This window comes from Aspergillus niger (assembly GCF_000002855.4).
Source record: "Aspergillus niger supercontig An12".
NCBI lineage: Eukaryota > Fungi > Ascomycota > Eurotiomycetes > Eurotiales > Aspergillaceae > Aspergillus > Aspergillus niger.
In genome coordinates, this window is record NT_166527.1 from 2,474,899 (window position 1) to 2,490,745 (window position 15,847).

Consider the following 15,847-nt stretch of genomic DNA (forward strand, 5'->3'; position numbering starts at 1 on the left):
CGATGTCTCTCTCCCCGATCGAATCGTGTCGTTCGATCGCGGATATGCAACTTGGTGGGTGGAACCCGCGCCTCGTGCGAGTTTAACTCAAATCTCAGAGTTCGATCGACCCAACCGGGCGGAGGAAGAGTTGCCGTTGGAGCAGCAACTGATGTCACTTGATCGGGTAAACAATGACAAGGCCGAGCGGAATGTGTTAGTTACTACTTACTTAACTAGTCGTTTGCTTTGTAAGTTCCCTCCGCTCCAGTCGGCCGTCAACACAAACAAAACAAAGACCCCATCCACATCCCGCCCGCGCTGGTGAGTCCGCGCTCCAGCGGAAATGTCTTTTCTCTTCCGAGACTTCCCGAACGGACTTGTACGTCAGGCAGATCACTCACTACTACTATCAAGTACGACTGCACTGCTAGACCACATCTTCCATTGTAATAGTACTAAAGTTATCTTGCATGGGACATCTCGTGCTCGAAGGATGGCGCCATTGTTGATTTCTAATCATCTCACCCTGCATAAGCGTAAGACACCATGATGTATTAGTAAACCCCCGACTTCATCGTCAACTATATATCATGCATCACGAGCAGGGAAAGGGACACTCTGCGATGTTGAGAAATTACACGGAATTCATCTACTACTACTGGTTTCAGTTTCTGTCTTTGCCAATATGCCCACTACGCCCCTTCGCACAGCTCTAATTGGCCTGTCATCCTCCGCCATCACCTCCTGGGCGGCCGATGCCCATCTGCCAGCACTCCAGAGCACCGCCGGTCGCTCTCACTACCAGATCACGGCTCTTTGCAACAGCAGTGTGGCCGCTGCAGAATCCGCCATCCGCACCTACCAGCTGGACCCGGCCACCGTCAAAGCCTATGGCAACCCGGACGAGCTGGCTGCCGATCCCACCATCGACCTCGTCATCTGCAATACTCGCGTCGACAAGCATTTTGAGACGGTGCTAGCCAGTATTCGCGCCGGCAAGTCCGTCTATATTGAGTGGCCCATTGCCAGCTCGCTGACCCATGTCGACGAGCTGCTCGCCGTGGCGGGTGCCAGTGGGGCGTCGGTGGCCGTGGGCCTCCAGGGCCGCTTTGCCCCCGCCGTGCTCAAAGTCAAGGAGATCTTGCGCTCCGGCCAGCTGGGCCGTCTGCTGAGTACGGAGGTCCGCGGGTTTGGCGGTACCCTCGATCGAGAGTTTTTGCCTCCGGGCCTGAAGTATTTCTCGCAGAAGGAGGTCGGCGGCAATCCTATCGTCATTGGTTTTGGCCATAGTTCGTCCTGATCCGTGTCTCCCTCTGGCTCACTGCGGTGAGGTCAATGCAGCAGCTGATTGACACTGACCTGAGCATAGTGATTGATTATGTCCAATCCGTCGTAGGAGATGTAGTTGCTGGCACCGATGAAGCGCGTACTCAGATCCAGCGGCCCCGCATCCGCATTCGTGATCCCCAGACGCAGAAGATCGTGGAAGAGGTTGACTCGGATGTGCCAGATCTAATCAGTGTGCATGGTATGACCAGGAGCCAGCAGGCAATGATATAAATGCTGCACGGTGCACTGACAGACCACAGGGTCCCTGCCAGAATCTCCTTATACAGTTCCCGGGGCCAGCCTAGTGGCATACTTTGCGCGAGGTCAACCTTTCCCGGGAGACCCGTCGCTCTCGTGGACGCTGAACTGTGAAGCGGGAGCCATTCGCTTGTCGGCGCCCGCGGGGATTTCGCTGCAGGCGGATGCGTACCAGAACCCGGCGACCATTTCGATCCACCAATATGCCACGGACACGGTGGAAGCGGTGGAATGGACGTGGTCAGAGGAGCAGTTGGAAGTGCCGGTCAAGGCCCGCTCTGTTCAACGGACCCTGATCGAGTTTGCCAAGGGCAACCGCGAAGGTTATGTCTCGTTGGAAGACGCGGCTGGTCGGGCCAGGCAACTGGCTCGGTGGCTGGATGCTTCTGGAGTTGGCAACTGAGCTTTTACTGAATTAGATGCTATCTGGAATAATGGAGTTTACTGTCCAAGCAGATACCGATACATACGCAGGGTGCAATAAACTCCCCGTATATGGTCCTTAACTTGATCCGATTGCTTTGCAATTTAACATGTGTATCTTGGTCATGCTGGTCTCAGTGGATCGGGTTGATCTGCTCGCTGGAAGTATAAATAACCCTCCAGTATCTTATCTTTTTTTTTCTTGTATTCAGATTGAAAATGACCCAGCTAGACGGTCAAAATGGGAATGTTGTACCTGGACTGCCAATCTATTATTTCAAGGCCATATGCCAATCACAAAACTATAACAGTACATCCTACATATTCAAAGCAAAGTAAGATGTCCCAATCTGCTCCTGAGACCAGCACTTCATGAAGCCCTCCCAGTCGACTGCCTGGACATCCGGATAACGGGCATTGTCCAACTCCGGCCCAACAAAGGTCTGTCCGTTGATCCAGTAGTAGTAGAAGAACCTATGGAAGGAATTTTTTATTAGTCATGACCGATATGTTGAAAGAGGGACTTATTTTGTAGACGTACAAAGACATATAGCTGTAGATATCCTGAGGGCTCTTCATTCGCTTGTCATGCATGGTCTTGTACAAGTCTTCGAGAGACCCGCGTTTCTCCAATGTCACCGGGGTACCATAGACCTTCTCATACGACTTGGCAATTTCCTGGATAGTAGCGCGGCCTCCAACAACTGACCCGAAAAAATGAACTCATTAGAACTATATGTAAACGAAGAATATTGGATTCGAGCTCGACTTACATTTCAACACACCCTTTGCCTCTGGATCCAAGACCACCTTTGCCGTGTACTTGGCGGCATCATCGTAGGTCGTTCCCTCCATAATCTCATTGCCATCACCCCAGTACCGGAAGGTATTGGTCTGAACATCGACAATGTTGAAGAAGGGACTGAAGATGGGCTCCATAAAGCCACCAATGAGAATGTGCACCCCAGAAACCTTCTTCTTCTCCGTATCGAGGTAGTTCTTGACATGGATCATGGGATCCTTAGGGAACAACTCGCCCAATTTCAATTTGGTGTAATCCAGTGCCCAGTCACTGGCCACGTAGCGCGGAACATTGGCTGACTCACAAGCGTCGATGAGGAGCTTCTGGCCGTCCACCGTGAGCTTGTCATCGCCGAGGTAGTAGCAGACAACAACGTCGTAGCCTTGGACGAAGGTGGCAATTGCGTCTTGGTCAAACGCGGCGCCCTTAATTATCTCAAGCTTGGGAGACAATTTCACGAAGTCTGGGAGCTTCGAAGGGCTGCGGCAGTACCCTCTGATAGTCAGGGAGTCGTCACCAGCGTCAAGGAGGTGGGTGACAAGGCGGCGGGCAAATTTGCCCGTGATTCCTGCAATTCCGACTTTCATCTCGATAATTCTTTGATGTTTGTGATAATCTGGATTCTGTGAAGTGTACGAGGAGAAAATGTTTCACTATGTAGTTATAGTCCAGTACTTAATGGAAACCTTTATATGACCTACTGGTGGTCCCGGTTTGTAAAGCTGGCGCCCCCCGGCGGCTATATCAACCCCCGAGCTGATTCATTTGTTGCGGCCGTGGATTTGAATGTCAATCCTCAAACTTGGGTGGAACCGGTACCTTGGTACCCACATGGCACATTCTTACTTCCAATAATTTCTATACATAGTAGGAAAGGTTGATTGTGCCTGGACGAGGCGTACGCTTGATAACCGTTTGTGTGCTGGACACATTCCTTCTTGACTAGACTGAAATGCATCTCTCTTGCTCGTGACCTGAAAACCACATAGGGAAGGTTAGGCAACGTAATTCGGAACGCCCAACATCTACTAGAATGAACTAGTAGAATAAATAGAAGCTACTCAAATATACTTATATTGGAACAAAGCACTACAATAATCCTTTGCTATGGACAAGTTTAATAAATCCCCGGAATGAGACGATATTTCACGCGCGACTTAATCTCCTTGTACTCGTCACCATACTAGATAACGACCATTAGTCTTTCTTCTCCTTTTAGTCAATGTTAAAGAAGTCTTACCCTGTCTGTCAAATACGCGTCTAACACCGGGACCCCACGGGCCGCAAAGTCGTAGAAGAAGAAAGAAAAGTTTATAGCCGCCAGAGGCAGGCCGCCAGTGACCAGGGCATAGCCAGCACGCCAAATAGTATACCCACCATAGTTGATGTTCGTAGCGAGGGAGAATAGTCCGCCGCCATACGGCTTGCCTTTGTTGGCGGGGTCTTTCTTGAAAGCTGTCCGTTGGAATTCGGAGACTGCTTCAGTGAGGATCCCGATGAGGTATGCGCCTGCGCCCACGGCAACGAGAGGACTCGCGAGTAAGAAGTTGGAAGACTTGTTGGAAGATAGGGTGCTGGGCACTTGGGAGGTGACAGCCCAAACAGACAGAAGAGTGTTCACGGAGTTGACGATAGTGTTGAATGCGGCGACAATGATGGCGGAGGCCACGGGGGTCTCTTGCTCGGAAATGAAGATCATGGTCGCAATCTGCTTGATGCTGCTGCCAAAGGAGAGCAGGTTCACGAGACCATAGTAAGGTTGAAGGCCCGTAAAGCTTGTAGAAGATATAATATGGCTTGTTGAGACTGCTTGACCCCCAAGCGTTTCGATGGCTCGTGTAGCCCATCCGCGGGTGAGTAGATGGTGTTGCCACCAGACATCTAGGGCACGAAGCCCGATGAAGATGCCTCTGCCGAGGGGAGAGGCATCCTTGCGGCGGGAGACGTTATCGCGCAGGGAATTTGAAGGCATGATGGAATACGAACTGTTGCAAGTTTACCTGGAAGAGAGTAGGATGAAAAGTCTACAGCGACGGGGCACAAGTGAACTGCGAGGGATCTTGAATTCGGGGTGTCGATAATCTCGGGCCTGAAATAAACCCCGAGAAGTAAGGGGTGATGTAATCTACCGTACGTTAATAATACGGGTAAGTTTCATGAGACCGGAACTTTATTGCTGATAAACCAAATTTGCATCTGTGATACACAATCTATAAAGGGGTTCCTAGGTAGATGGATCAATTCCACATCATTAATATCTCTTACCTGTCACCATGACTGCCGTTCTTATCACGGGCGCAACCGGCAAACAAGGGGGTGCCCTCATCAGGAATCTCCTACTTCGAAAGGCCCCCTTCGAGATCCTCGCCGTCACCAGGAACCCATCCTCCTCATCTGCCCAGAAGCTGGCTAGTCTATCTACGAAAATTAAGCTAGTGGAAGGCGACCTGGATGACCCGGGTGCCATCTTTCGGAACGCTCAACGCCTGACGACATCTCCCATCTGGGGGTATATAGTGTGCAGGTATGTGTTTAGATTAGTTCTTGGTATATAGTTCGCCCATATTGACTGTGTCTGCACTGGCGGCAATCGGAAACAAGGCCGAAGAAACCCAAGGGAAAGCGTTGATAGACGAATCCATCCGTCAAAAGGTCAAGTTCTTCGTCTACAGTTCAGTTGACCGCGGCGGTGGGGAGCGCTCGTTCCAAAATCCTACCAAGATACCCCATTTCATCAAGAAACATAATATTGAACATCATCTGGTCGACCGCAGCAAAAGCGGAAACATGGACTGGGTGGTCTTGCGTCCGATAGCCTTCTTCGAAAACCTGACTCCGGATTTCTTTGGCAAGGTTTTCACCACATGCTTTAAGATGGCATTGGCGGGAAAGCCGCTGCAACTTGTCGCCACAAGCGACATCGGATACTTTGGAGCTGAAGCATTTCTCAATCCGGAAAAGTACAAGGGCAGAGCGCTTTCACTTGCTGGTGATGAACTGACCTTTGAGGGGATGGGGTTAATCTTTGAACAGAAGACTGGACGGCCACTGCCTATGACGTTCCGCCCGGTATGCTCGTTATTTATGGCCATGATGAAGGATATGGGATATATGTTCCAGTGGTTCCGAAATGAGGGATATAAGGCTGATATTCCGAAGTTGAGGGAGATCCATCCCGAGATGATGGACTTTGCGATCTGGTTGAAGAAGGAGAGTGGGTTTAAAAAATAGCCGACTTTTTGGGGACACATGTGGTGTAAAGTATAGTACAGTGTATAATAATCTAGCTATTCGAATAATTTTAATAGAGACCAGTTGCAAAATAGCGGCTCTCAGAATTGCCCTACACGTTCACAGTCGTGGAACGAATTTGCAAAAGGGATATTCGGTACATATAATGATTTCTACAAGGGTTCCTGTGAGGTATATCGTACATCCTAACCGTCCTGAGATGTTCGGTATTCCCATCAAAGCTCATCATGTCTATCCTCTAGACTCTCCCGCCTCAGCAGCAGCAGATTCTCCCTCCGCTTCCACGCCAACCTCGCGGCACCCTCTGCCACCATAGTGATTTCCTTTAACGAACCAAAAATAGGAACTTCGTGCCCGAGAGCCTTCCACACGGCGCGATGCACAAGCTCTCCATCGAAGTAATCGGTCAAGACAATTACGTAGTCCACTCTCACGAGGTTCGATGCTTTTCTCGTTTTGTGCAACTCTGCAGATTGTTAGCGCTAGGTCAGCACTAATATTGATGCCGGGATATGTGGTTCAGAAGACATACCTGCGGTAGCTTCCAAGTAAGCTTGAATATTGTTTGCCAAAACTTCCACGTAGCCGTCCTCAGCTGCCGTGATCTGGCTACGCGTGAGAACCAGGTCGGGAACGCTCCCATGCGCCCACCAGGAGTCTAGATTTATCGGAAGTTCGTCAAGCCTTTCCTCATCTTCATAAACTCCGTTACTGCCGCCCTGATCTCCCAGCAACGGCTCAAGCCCTAGCAACAGCTCCACTGCCGGATCGTACCCCTTCAATGTCAACCTTGTCTTCAGCACCGCCTGTGTCAGAAATCCCTTATCACCACCCTCATCAACCAGCGTTTGTAACTGAGCATCACCACTAACAAGCTCATTCACAAGTTGGAGTTGGATCCGCTGGCCACTCCACGGAACCAATGGGAGATACGGGTACCCCGACCTGCGGTGGCGGCGGCGCTGCTGTGACCCGTCGTACAGCTGAACGCCACAATGGAATTGTCCCTGGTGAACAACCAGTACACGATCATCCTGGTCAACCGCCGGATTGAGGTAGTGAGTGCAGAAGGAGCGCGGGGGTACGGCGCCCCCGAGGATCGTGATTCCCACCTGCTGCCCAGCTTGAATCACAGTGTCTCTCAGCGTGTCGTTGAAGAAGTCCGGCACGCCGACCACGGCCCAGGTCATGTTGACACTGTGGGCTGCGAGGGCGGTTGCCTTGAGTTCGGCGAATACTTCTGTGAGTGTTTCGGTGACGTCGGACAGAGACAACTTCTTCTGGATCAGGCCGCGCGAGACGAGGAAGGACTTGATCCTTTCTCGAACAGAGACAGGAATGGTGCCGTAGACACTGTCAGATATGGAGCGGATTGAGTCTTGAGTCCATATGACATATGAGTTGCTGCTAATGGGGACTTTCGCATCGATCACTTCGAACAAGCTCCACAGGACGCTGCCTAGGAGCGCCAGCGGTGTCGACCTCGATCCCCTTCCCGGCCTCGCAAGGCCGGATTGCTGAAAGTGGTCCCAGGACAGTTCCCCAATCTGCCGCTGGTACTCCTCATGATTTACCACCCCTAGCAGGGTGAAATTGTCAACGGAATTGGCGTAGGAGGCGGAGACAAGACGATGGCCGAGGTCGATGCCGATGGGGTCGTTGGGTGGAGCATTGTCGCAGGTCTCTTCTGCCCCAGCCGCGGTGGAGACGCACCACCACAGCAGGGCCAGAATGAGTTGCGAGATGATCATATTACGGATGAACGAATTTTTACTATTTTTTAAATTTTCTTCTTACGGCTGGCGGGTGCTAAGCCTCATTTATAGGGAAGGAGGTGGCCAGGCAGAATCGGAGCTAAAGCCCATCGTGCCTGAACCAAGTGGGTCCCAGTCCATTCAGGGTCCGTACCCAAACAAGACTAGCTCGTACTGGATGTCAACCAAATACATCCTAAGGGCATAATGATTTGAAAGATCTCCTGTTCTGTCCTATAATAATTGCATCTCAGAGATGAGAGATTAAAGGGTACATCAAGGCTGCCTGTAGCTACTGAGATGAGTGTCCAAGCCGACCGCTTGTTAGAAGGATGGGCCTACTTAACACTACGTAGTCCTTACGAAAGATAGAAGCCAATGCAAATAAATGGCAAAAATGCCTTTCAACTACTATACATATTTTCGGAATATATCAAAGAGAATCGCGAGGATTCACTTCTCCGAGGCTTGCTCTCTTAATTGCACCCCAGCTTGCTCACATTTGTCCTCTTTCATTCGAAGTTCTCTGCTTGCATACGATGTTTTGCATTGAATATGAGTTTTGTCCGAAATCAGATTCCGAGAAAACATACAAGCAGCACCGAGCGATGGGCCAATTGTTCTTTTCTCAACGTGTTATTCCCTCCCTCACAGAAGGGGACCAGATTCCTATAAGCAGTGCTCCTCACAATCGGACTCGCAATCAGTATCACAATTTCTCAGATGCCGGCGGAGACTGAGCACCCCGCGGGCATCCAAGTTGTCCGCCCAGCTCGCGTACCAGTCCAAAAACTCTGGGATCGAGTCAAAGCGCGGCTTCCGTCCGTAGAGTATCTGCGGCTCGAAGACGGGAGACGCCTCGGCCTCCATAAACACCACGCGCCACCCCCACTCCTGGATATTGGGGGCGTCCAGGATACCTTCATCGCGGAATTCGATCCCATCCATATCCTCCTCTAGACGCTTCCGGCAGTACAGGTACGCGCTGTACCACTTCGGATACTCTCCCACGTAGCCGCTGCCCGTGACCACGCCCGCTCGGACCTCCAGATCTTCATCCGGACCGGCCACAATCTTGGCCTTATTGATCAAGTCCGAGTTCTCCCCCTCCAGCCACTCCCGCAGCCGCGCACATTCCTGGCGTACACGCGCATGGTACTGGTCCCGCTGCTCCTGCGTGTCCAGACAGGGGAAGCTTCCATACCGGCTTTGCACTAATAACGCTGCCTCGAAGGGGGCGACGCCCGAGTGGCGAAAGTCCGGGTCTTCCACCTCGTGGGCATATGTTAAAAGCCGGCCCAGCTCCTCACAGCGTGGGATCGGCTCCAAGGCTAAATCTAAATCCTCCTCCTCGGCGGCCGCCCACTCCTCCGCCTGCCGGTGGAATACTTCCTGCAGGGTGTCGAGAAACATTTCGCGGGCTTCTGGCGTGCGGAGCCGCGGCGGGTGGACCCCGTCCATGGCGAACAGGGGGCGTGTCTCCTTGGCCAGCAGCGCCGGCACTGCCGCCAACTCTCGCGTCTGCCGGAACTGGTCGCTTATGCGGCGGGCGTCGGGGCTGTTGTGACCGTCCGGACCGTCTTGGTCCAAGTCTCCGAAATGGCGCCAATCCTGCATCATTCGGATTTTCTCTTTCTCAGTCGCGAGTCCGCGGGCGTCAATCTCATCGATGCGGTCCTGGACGAACTTTTGGTTGGCGGCCGCTATGCGCCTGCGGAACCGATCAACTGCCTGCCGCATGGTTTCGTCCGCGTCGAGGGACGACGGATTGGTGCTGTTCGGAGCGTTCGTTGACATAATTACTGCGAAATGAAAAGAGGCGACAATGATTGGAAAGAGACAAGGAGACCCTGGAAGGGGAAAATTCGCTTAAAATACTGGGTGTTATTTAGGCTTCCAGCTGCAGCCTGGACTTGGAAACTATCGTATCCGCTACCGCCCCACTTGGAACTCTTCCAGGTTCATAATGTTGAGACCTTTGAGTCACCCCATCTGCTTGGCAGCCTGCAATATATTCTTTTTGGCCTATTTGGCAAGAATGCTCTTGTCACATTTGAGGCAACTCCGAAAGTGGAGGTAAGCCGAAAACCAGAAAGAGACGATGCCCCAAACAGGTACAGTTTTCATAGGAAGCAATCCGAGGCAGCCAATCTACTTCTACAAGATTCCAAGACATCTAGATCGAGATCTCATTGTACGGTTCAGTAAGTAGCCGCACAGAAACACCGTGCTGGAACGTGTTTTGACTCCAGAGCAAGACGAGCCTCTCGAAGGAATGAACGAATTCCTGGTAGTTTCGGAGGCTTCTCCACGTCTGTGCATTTACCAAAGTAAAAGTACTAGAACTCATTCTACAGCATGTCTGACACATTCGTCATCAAAGTGTCCTCCAAGGTAGACCATCCAGGCTTTCCCATTTCCTTCAGTAGATCCTGGGCGCGGGCATCCGGACCGATGTCATAAGGGATCCTTTTGTCTGCACCTGGTAGTGCGCTTGGAAAGTCACGATCGGGGAAAGCCTTTCGAAAGATGTATATGACTTCGTTCCATGTAAAAGGGTTCCCAAAAGCGAAGATTCGCTCATTCTTCACGTCCGGGAGTGTGAGACCCGCCACATGGAGAAGTGCGACATCCTCCGCATCAACGCAGTAGGCTCCTGTCAGTCCACATCAGCTTGAACGCCCGATTTTTGTGAAACAGAATTATAGTACCTGTAGGTATGACGTGCCTCAGGAACGGCCAGACTTGATCAAATTGGTTACGGAAGATAGCTGCTGGCCAAGCAGAGGATGACGCATGGCCCTGGGATTTCGCATCAATGGAGGCCCCGAAGCATACGGAAGGTAAGACTGCATACCATGGGTTTAGTCAGGGTTTAGGGCACTTCATGGAGTGCTTTTGACCTACCGGTATTTATAACGAATCGTGGACGATTCTCTTCAGCCCACTTCCATATCTCCTGCTCGCCTCGCGTCTTGCTGGCGGCATACATGTCGAAGCCTCCCTTCGGACCCATCGTGTTAGTCTGGCTTCTCCGGATAGCCTCTTCATTCCACGTATCCACAGATATAGGCATGCTTGGCCCCGCTGGGTGCTCCAAGAAGGATGAGAAGGTTGCTGCCTCGGATGAGGAGGTGTATACGAATCGCTTTATGGTATCTTCCCTCGCCGCACTAACAAGGAGGTTCCGATTGGTACTGATAACACCCGTGATTAAGTCGGGTGTGTGGCCCAGGATGGTTGCGACGTGAGCCACGCCAGAAACCCCTGTGGCTGTCGATTAGTTCTTCTGAGAAGCATACGGCACTTTTCACAATTCGCAATAGAGGCAAGACCCACCTTTGACTGCGCCGTCGAAAGCACCAGGCACAGTTATGTCCTCAACCTTGACCAACTCAAATCGGTCGGCACCGTATTTCTCATGGAACAGGTCTTCGACCCATTGGTTCTTGGATGGATTCCGGACAGTTCCACGGACTCGGTAGCCTTGCCGTAGGAGTTGGCTCGCCGTGTGAGAGGCCACATAGCCATTAACGCCAGTGACTAAAATCCAAGAGCCTTTGGGGATTGCAGTATTGGTGGAAGAGTGCGCCATGTTGTTTCAATGATGACTGTTCCAAAGGCGCGAGTGGAAGTGAAAGGGACGAGCAAACCATTGTCTATATTATAATGATCATCATCTGACTTAATGAACCCGATTTGTCTGAGTTATATCATTAATGTGACGTCTATTTCGGCCCCAAAGTCCAAATGATGAATGATCTTCCATGATTGACTAACCGTGCCACTCTCGGGCTTCATTTCAATGCCGAGCCCTGAGGGTATCTGCTTACATAACATCCTGTCCATCCGGAGCATGAGATTAACTGGATTTTCAAGTGTTTATTTTCAACCGAGACAGGCAAATGTCTATTCGCATACGGACATGATGGACAGCGCTTCAACTACACGTAGTTGCCGGCGTTGTAGCCAGAAAAAGATACGATGTGACAAATCCCAGCCTTGCGCGAGTTGCATCAAGTCGGCCTCGGAGTGCATCTTCCCAGGTCCCGGCCGAGCCCAACGACGAAAGAAACGGCCACTGAAGGCTCAACTTGTGTCGCGGCTGAAGAGCCTGGAGAAGGAGGTGCAGGTTTTGACTCACAAGCTGGAGGCTGTGAATCAGAGGTCGAAACAGCATCCCCTGACGACAGACAATAGAGGCGCCGTAGAAGGCGAGCATGGGAAATTGTTAGTGGACAGAGAATCCATCCACTATATCAACCACCAGGTTCTTGTTAATCTAGCAACCCAGGTTGGTAGGCTTTACAAGCATAACACTTCCGATACTGACACAGGGCTCCTTGGCGAGCCGTGACAGACGAACGAAGATAGCGAACACTTTAAGCATCGTCTCGAGAAGGGGGAGGATGAATCTGCGGTGCAAGAAGTGGCATCAATCGGCAGGGAGTGTGAATTGGCGACCGGGAATCAATTTGTGTTTCAGTATTCGTCGATGGCAGTTTCCCTGTCCGACTTCTACCCCAGCAGCGCCCATCACCGTATCTTATGGAACTTATTCGAGGAGAATGTAGCCCCGCTGGCTATGATCTTTCATAAACCGTGGCTTACTAGCATCTTGAACAGTGCAGGTGCAACGGCTATCGTGGATGACAAGGCTTTCGAGGCTGTGAGGTTTGCCGTCTACTTTGCTGCCACTACCAGCATGAGCCCAGAGCAGTGTACTGAAACATCCAGCCAGGGCAGTCATCCCTGCAGCGATACTACCGGTTTGCCACACAGCAAGCATTGGCGCGTGCCAATTTCCTCCAGTCGCAGAGCCTGGCCGTGCTTCAGGCAACGACCCTCTTCTTAACTTGTTTGCGTGGGGCAGATGATGCCGCCTTCGTCCGGGCTACGACAGCGGCTATACATCGCATCGCACAGGGACTCGGGTTACATCGCGATGGTACCTACCCCGGACTGAGCCCTTTCGAAACCGAGGTACGGCGGCGGCTCTGGTGGACCATATACTTGTTAGACTGCCAGTCTTCCGAGTTTCGTGCTTATCGGTCGGTATTCAAATAAAAGAAGGCACCTACAACACCAAGTTACCCCTGAATATCCACGACTCGGATATATCCCCACAGTCTAGTGCGGTTCCTGATGAAAGGTCTTGTTTCACTGATATGTAATTTTGTTTGATACGGTGTGAAATGACGGTGCTTCATCGAAAGCTTCATTCAGATCTGCGTTGTAGCAGCAGCAATTACGATGAAGGCGGCTCACTGAACGCGGTGAAAAGGCTCCATGGGTTGAAAGAGATACACAATCGATTGCAGAGGCAGTACCTGGGGCTCTGTGACGTCTCAATTCCATTGCAGTGGGTGACAGCCACCGTCATCCGCCTGGCTCTTGCTCGATCATGGTTGATTGCCCACCTCCCTGAAGGCATGTCCGCGGCAGAGCAGGTGTCGTTGATGGCACGCTCAGACGTGGAAGACCTCAAGCGGGGAAAGCTCTTCGTGACAGCCATTGAAATATTGGAATTTGCGTATTTGCTCGAGACCGACCCTCGCACCAAGAAGTGGTCATGGCTCTTCCAGGGATACCCGCAATGGCATGCTGCCATCTTTCTCCTTGAGCAGATTGGCATTGGACCACAGACAATGCTGACTGACCGGGCCTGGGCTGTAGTAGTCAAAGTCGTCACACGTTGGAGAAACACCGACTATCAAAAGGACGGGGTGATCTCAATCTTAGTCTCCCGGCTTATGGCGCAAGCTGCAGTCGCACAGGGATGCATCTGGGACGGGAGAGAGAGAGAAGACGGGCCAGGATCACCGCCTGAAAACCTATCCTATAGCAAGAATCAATAAGTCTGTTGAATTCTTACATCATAATAAACCGATATTAGGATGATTATAGGTGTTTGTCTCGCTTTGTATCCTGGAAGAGACCAATGCTGAGCCACTTGTCCCGGTATAAATTGGACCAAAGTATATGCTTCAAAAATATAATGAGACAATGATCGTCAACCTTTGCCCATATGTGACCGGCAAATACCCCCTATCCAGGCGACTTTGAGTGAGGAAGATGGTTGGCTTCCCACAGCTATCTAGAAGAATACACAAATGCGGCGATATCTGACTCACGTTGAATACCGGCCATTCAGATTCACAAGGTATTCTAAAGCACTGTGCAGGAAGGAAGACAGTATTAATAGTAAGTATCTCGAGACAGTGGGTCGCGCCTTCCAGTGAGATTGTTGAATATATAGATTATAGTCACGATCAACTTCCCGGGCTCAGGAGCCATGTCAATCCTCATTATATATACACATATCTACAACTTCATCCTCCCCTTCATAATTTTTCCATCCTGCCAAATACACCTACTGCACAACAAATTGAGTGGAATGATCTTTGTACAGCACACTGGAGTCCAGTGTCTCGCCCGTAGTGGAGCGGATAAAGTCAACCTGCAGCGCTGTCGAGTTGAGGAAGCGCAGAGTACTGTAGCTGTAGTCGTCGGCGTAGGCAAAGGCCGTGTAGGAGGGCTCTGTACCCACGGAACTCAGGCCCTCAATGTTGCCGGCACCACCTGCGACAATGTACATGGGCGCCTTGGGGTTGTTTAGGCCATTCGGGTCGGCAGTGTCATTGACCACGGGCTGGAAGCGCTGCGAGTTGTGGACGTGACCAAAAACGCCTAGGTCGACGCCGTACTTGTAGAAGATGTCCTCGAAGGCCTCCTGGCAGACATCGCAGGCGTTGCCGCTGCCGGTGGTGTACCAGGGGCGATGACCGGCCACCACCACCCAGGGGGTCACGGTGCGGTCGACGCTGGCCAGGTCGGCTTCGAGAAATTCCAGCTGCTCGTTCTTGAAGCCGAACGGGCCCGAGTCAAGATCTGCCGAGCCATCAGTGCCGTCGGGAGCCTCCTTGAAGTCAGTCTCGGTGTCGATCATGGTGACGTGAACCATGCCATACTCGAAAGAGTACCAGAAGGGTGGGACGGCCAGACTGCGCGCCTTCTCGGCGAGTGCCTGGGCGGTGGTGTTGGTGGACTGAGAAGCGAAAGCGCTGGGAACGGTGGCATCGAAGCGGTGCAGGAAGTCGGTAAAATTCTTCTGACCCTCGGGGCAGAGGGCGTTCAGATAGGGAATCTCGCTGCAGTCGGCCTCGTGGTTGCCTGGTCCCGGCATGTACAGTCGGCTACCGGAGATGGGAGCCAGCTGGTCATAGAAGCGCTCCAGAATGGACTGGTAGGCATCGGAGCCGTCCAGCCAGTTCCCAACATCCTCGTACCAGTCATCGGCGTATGCAAAATCACCCGGATGAATGACCAGCTCGTAGTCGTCGATGGTATCAGCCAGGCGGCCAATGGTGGTGTGGTTCAGATCGGGCTCGACCTGGGGAATGTCGGACTTCTTTGCCTTGCGCGAGGAGAGCGTGTAACCGTCGGTGCCGTAGACACCCAGGTCAATAATGACGTCCATGCTGAAAGGGGTCGTGTCACCGGGTGTGCGCGGGCTGAGGAATTGCCCCACGGTGGAGTTGTCGGACACAATCTTGTAGTAGTAGGTGGTGGCCGGGGTGAGGTCGGTCAGGTAGGCGACGTTAGACCAGGTCCTCGAGGTTGAGTAGGTGGTCGACTTGGTCGAGCAGGCCTTGGAGTCCAGGTTGCTGCTTGAGGTGCCATACTCGACACAGCTCTGGTTCAGCTGCTCATAGGTGTTCCATGCGACGGAGACAGCTGAATCATTTGGTCCTGAACGTCAGCGGTGGTTCTGGTGTGTTGAAGACGGACAGCTGGGTTCCTCACCGTTGGGTCCATAGATTGCCAGTCGCTGTTGGTAAGGGGTGGTCTTGTCCTTGGGGATGGTGGGGTAGTCGACGGCCAAGGAACCCACCGCGAGGACAGGCAGCACCTTGGTCAAGGCGAGAAGCTTGGACATGCTGGCGAATGATCAGTGCAGATGTAAATCTGATTGACGCCCGTGGAAGACATTCCTTAAAAGCCATTTCAAGGATGACGGTCGCAAGGGTATATATATGCTACTTCA

General features: G+C 51.9%; 8 protein-coding genes across 8 annotated transcripts; 3 read left to right on the forward strand and 5 right to left on the reverse strand.

Moving 5' to 3' along the window:
* Positions 1 to 667: 667 nt before the first annotated feature.
* An12g10560 (uncharacterized protein) lies at positions 668 to 1,972 on the forward strand (the record flags this gene model as incomplete). The annotated part of the gene is made up of 3 exons (XM_001396065.3): positions 668 to 1,271; positions 1,352 to 1,510; positions 1,572 to 1,972. The coding sequence occupies 3 exons, from the start codon at positions 668 to 670 to the stop codon at positions 1,970 to 1,972; spliced, it is 1,164 nt and encodes a 387-aa protein (XP_001396102.1).
* Positions 1,973 to 2,200: 228 nt separating this feature from the next.
* Positions 2,201 to 4,766, reverse strand: An12g10570 (uncharacterized protein; the record flags this gene model as incomplete). The annotated part of the gene is made up of 6 exons (XM_001396066.3): positions 2,201 to 2,261; positions 2,314 to 2,466; positions 2,534 to 2,696; positions 2,766 to 3,410; positions 3,641 to 3,851; positions 4,035 to 4,766. 6 exons carry the CDS (start codon positions 4,764 to 4,766, stop codon positions 2,201 to 2,203), a joined length of 1,965 nt encoding a protein of 654 aa, XP_001396103.3.
* Positions 4,767 to 5,067: 301 nt separating this feature from the next.
* Positions 5,068 to 6,025, forward strand: An12g10580 (uncharacterized protein; the record flags this gene model as incomplete). Its single annotated transcript, XM_059743728.1, has 2 exons — positions 5,068 to 5,318; positions 5,350 to 6,025. 2 exons carry the CDS (start codon positions 5,068 to 5,070, stop codon positions 6,023 to 6,025), a joined length of 927 nt encoding a protein of 308 aa, XP_059601989.1.
* Positions 6,026 to 6,261: 236 nt separating this feature from the next.
* An12g10590 (hypothetical protein) lies at positions 6,262 to 7,797 on the reverse strand (the record flags this gene model as incomplete). Its single annotated transcript, XM_001396068.1, has 2 exons — positions 6,262 to 6,512; positions 6,579 to 7,797. The coding sequence occupies 2 exons, from the start codon at positions 7,795 to 7,797 to the stop codon at positions 6,262 to 6,264; spliced, it is 1,470 nt and encodes a 489-aa protein (XP_001396105.1).
* A 672-nt stretch (positions 7,798 to 8,469) lies between these two features.
* An12g10600 (hypothetical protein) lies at positions 8,470 to 9,597 on the reverse strand (the record flags this gene model as incomplete). Its single annotated transcript, XM_001396069.1, has 1 exon — positions 8,470 to 9,597. The coding sequence occupies one exon, from the start codon at positions 9,595 to 9,597 to the stop codon at positions 8,470 to 8,472; it is 1,128 nt and encodes a 375-aa protein (XP_001396106.1).
* A 554-nt stretch (positions 9,598 to 10,151) lies between these two features.
* On the reverse strand, positions 10,152 to 11,395 carry An12g10610 (uncharacterized protein; the record flags this gene model as incomplete). Its single annotated transcript, XM_059743729.1, has 4 exons — positions 10,152 to 10,456; positions 10,512 to 10,649; positions 10,708 to 11,073; positions 11,140 to 11,395. The coding sequence occupies 4 exons, from the start codon at positions 11,393 to 11,395 to the stop codon at positions 10,152 to 10,154; spliced, it is 1,065 nt and encodes a 354-aa protein (XP_059601990.1).
* Positions 11,396 to 11,728: 333 nt separating this feature from the next.
* An12g10620 (uncharacterized protein) lies at positions 11,729 to 13,658 on the forward strand (the record flags this gene model as incomplete). The annotated part of the gene is made up of 4 exons (XM_059743730.1): positions 11,729 to 12,094; positions 12,161 to 12,569; positions 12,674 to 12,783; positions 13,017 to 13,658. 4 exons carry the CDS (start codon positions 11,729 to 11,731, stop codon positions 13,656 to 13,658), a joined length of 1,527 nt encoding a protein of 508 aa, XP_059601991.1.
* A 515-nt stretch (positions 13,659 to 14,173) lies between these two features.
* An12g10630 (uncharacterized protein) lies at positions 14,174 to 15,739 on the reverse strand (the record flags this gene model as incomplete). Its single annotated transcript, XM_001396072.1, has 2 exons — positions 14,174 to 15,537; positions 15,607 to 15,739. 2 exons carry the CDS (start codon positions 15,737 to 15,739, stop codon positions 14,174 to 14,176), a joined length of 1,497 nt encoding a protein of 498 aa, XP_001396109.1.
* Between the last annotated feature and the right edge of the window lie 108 nt (positions 15,740 to 15,847).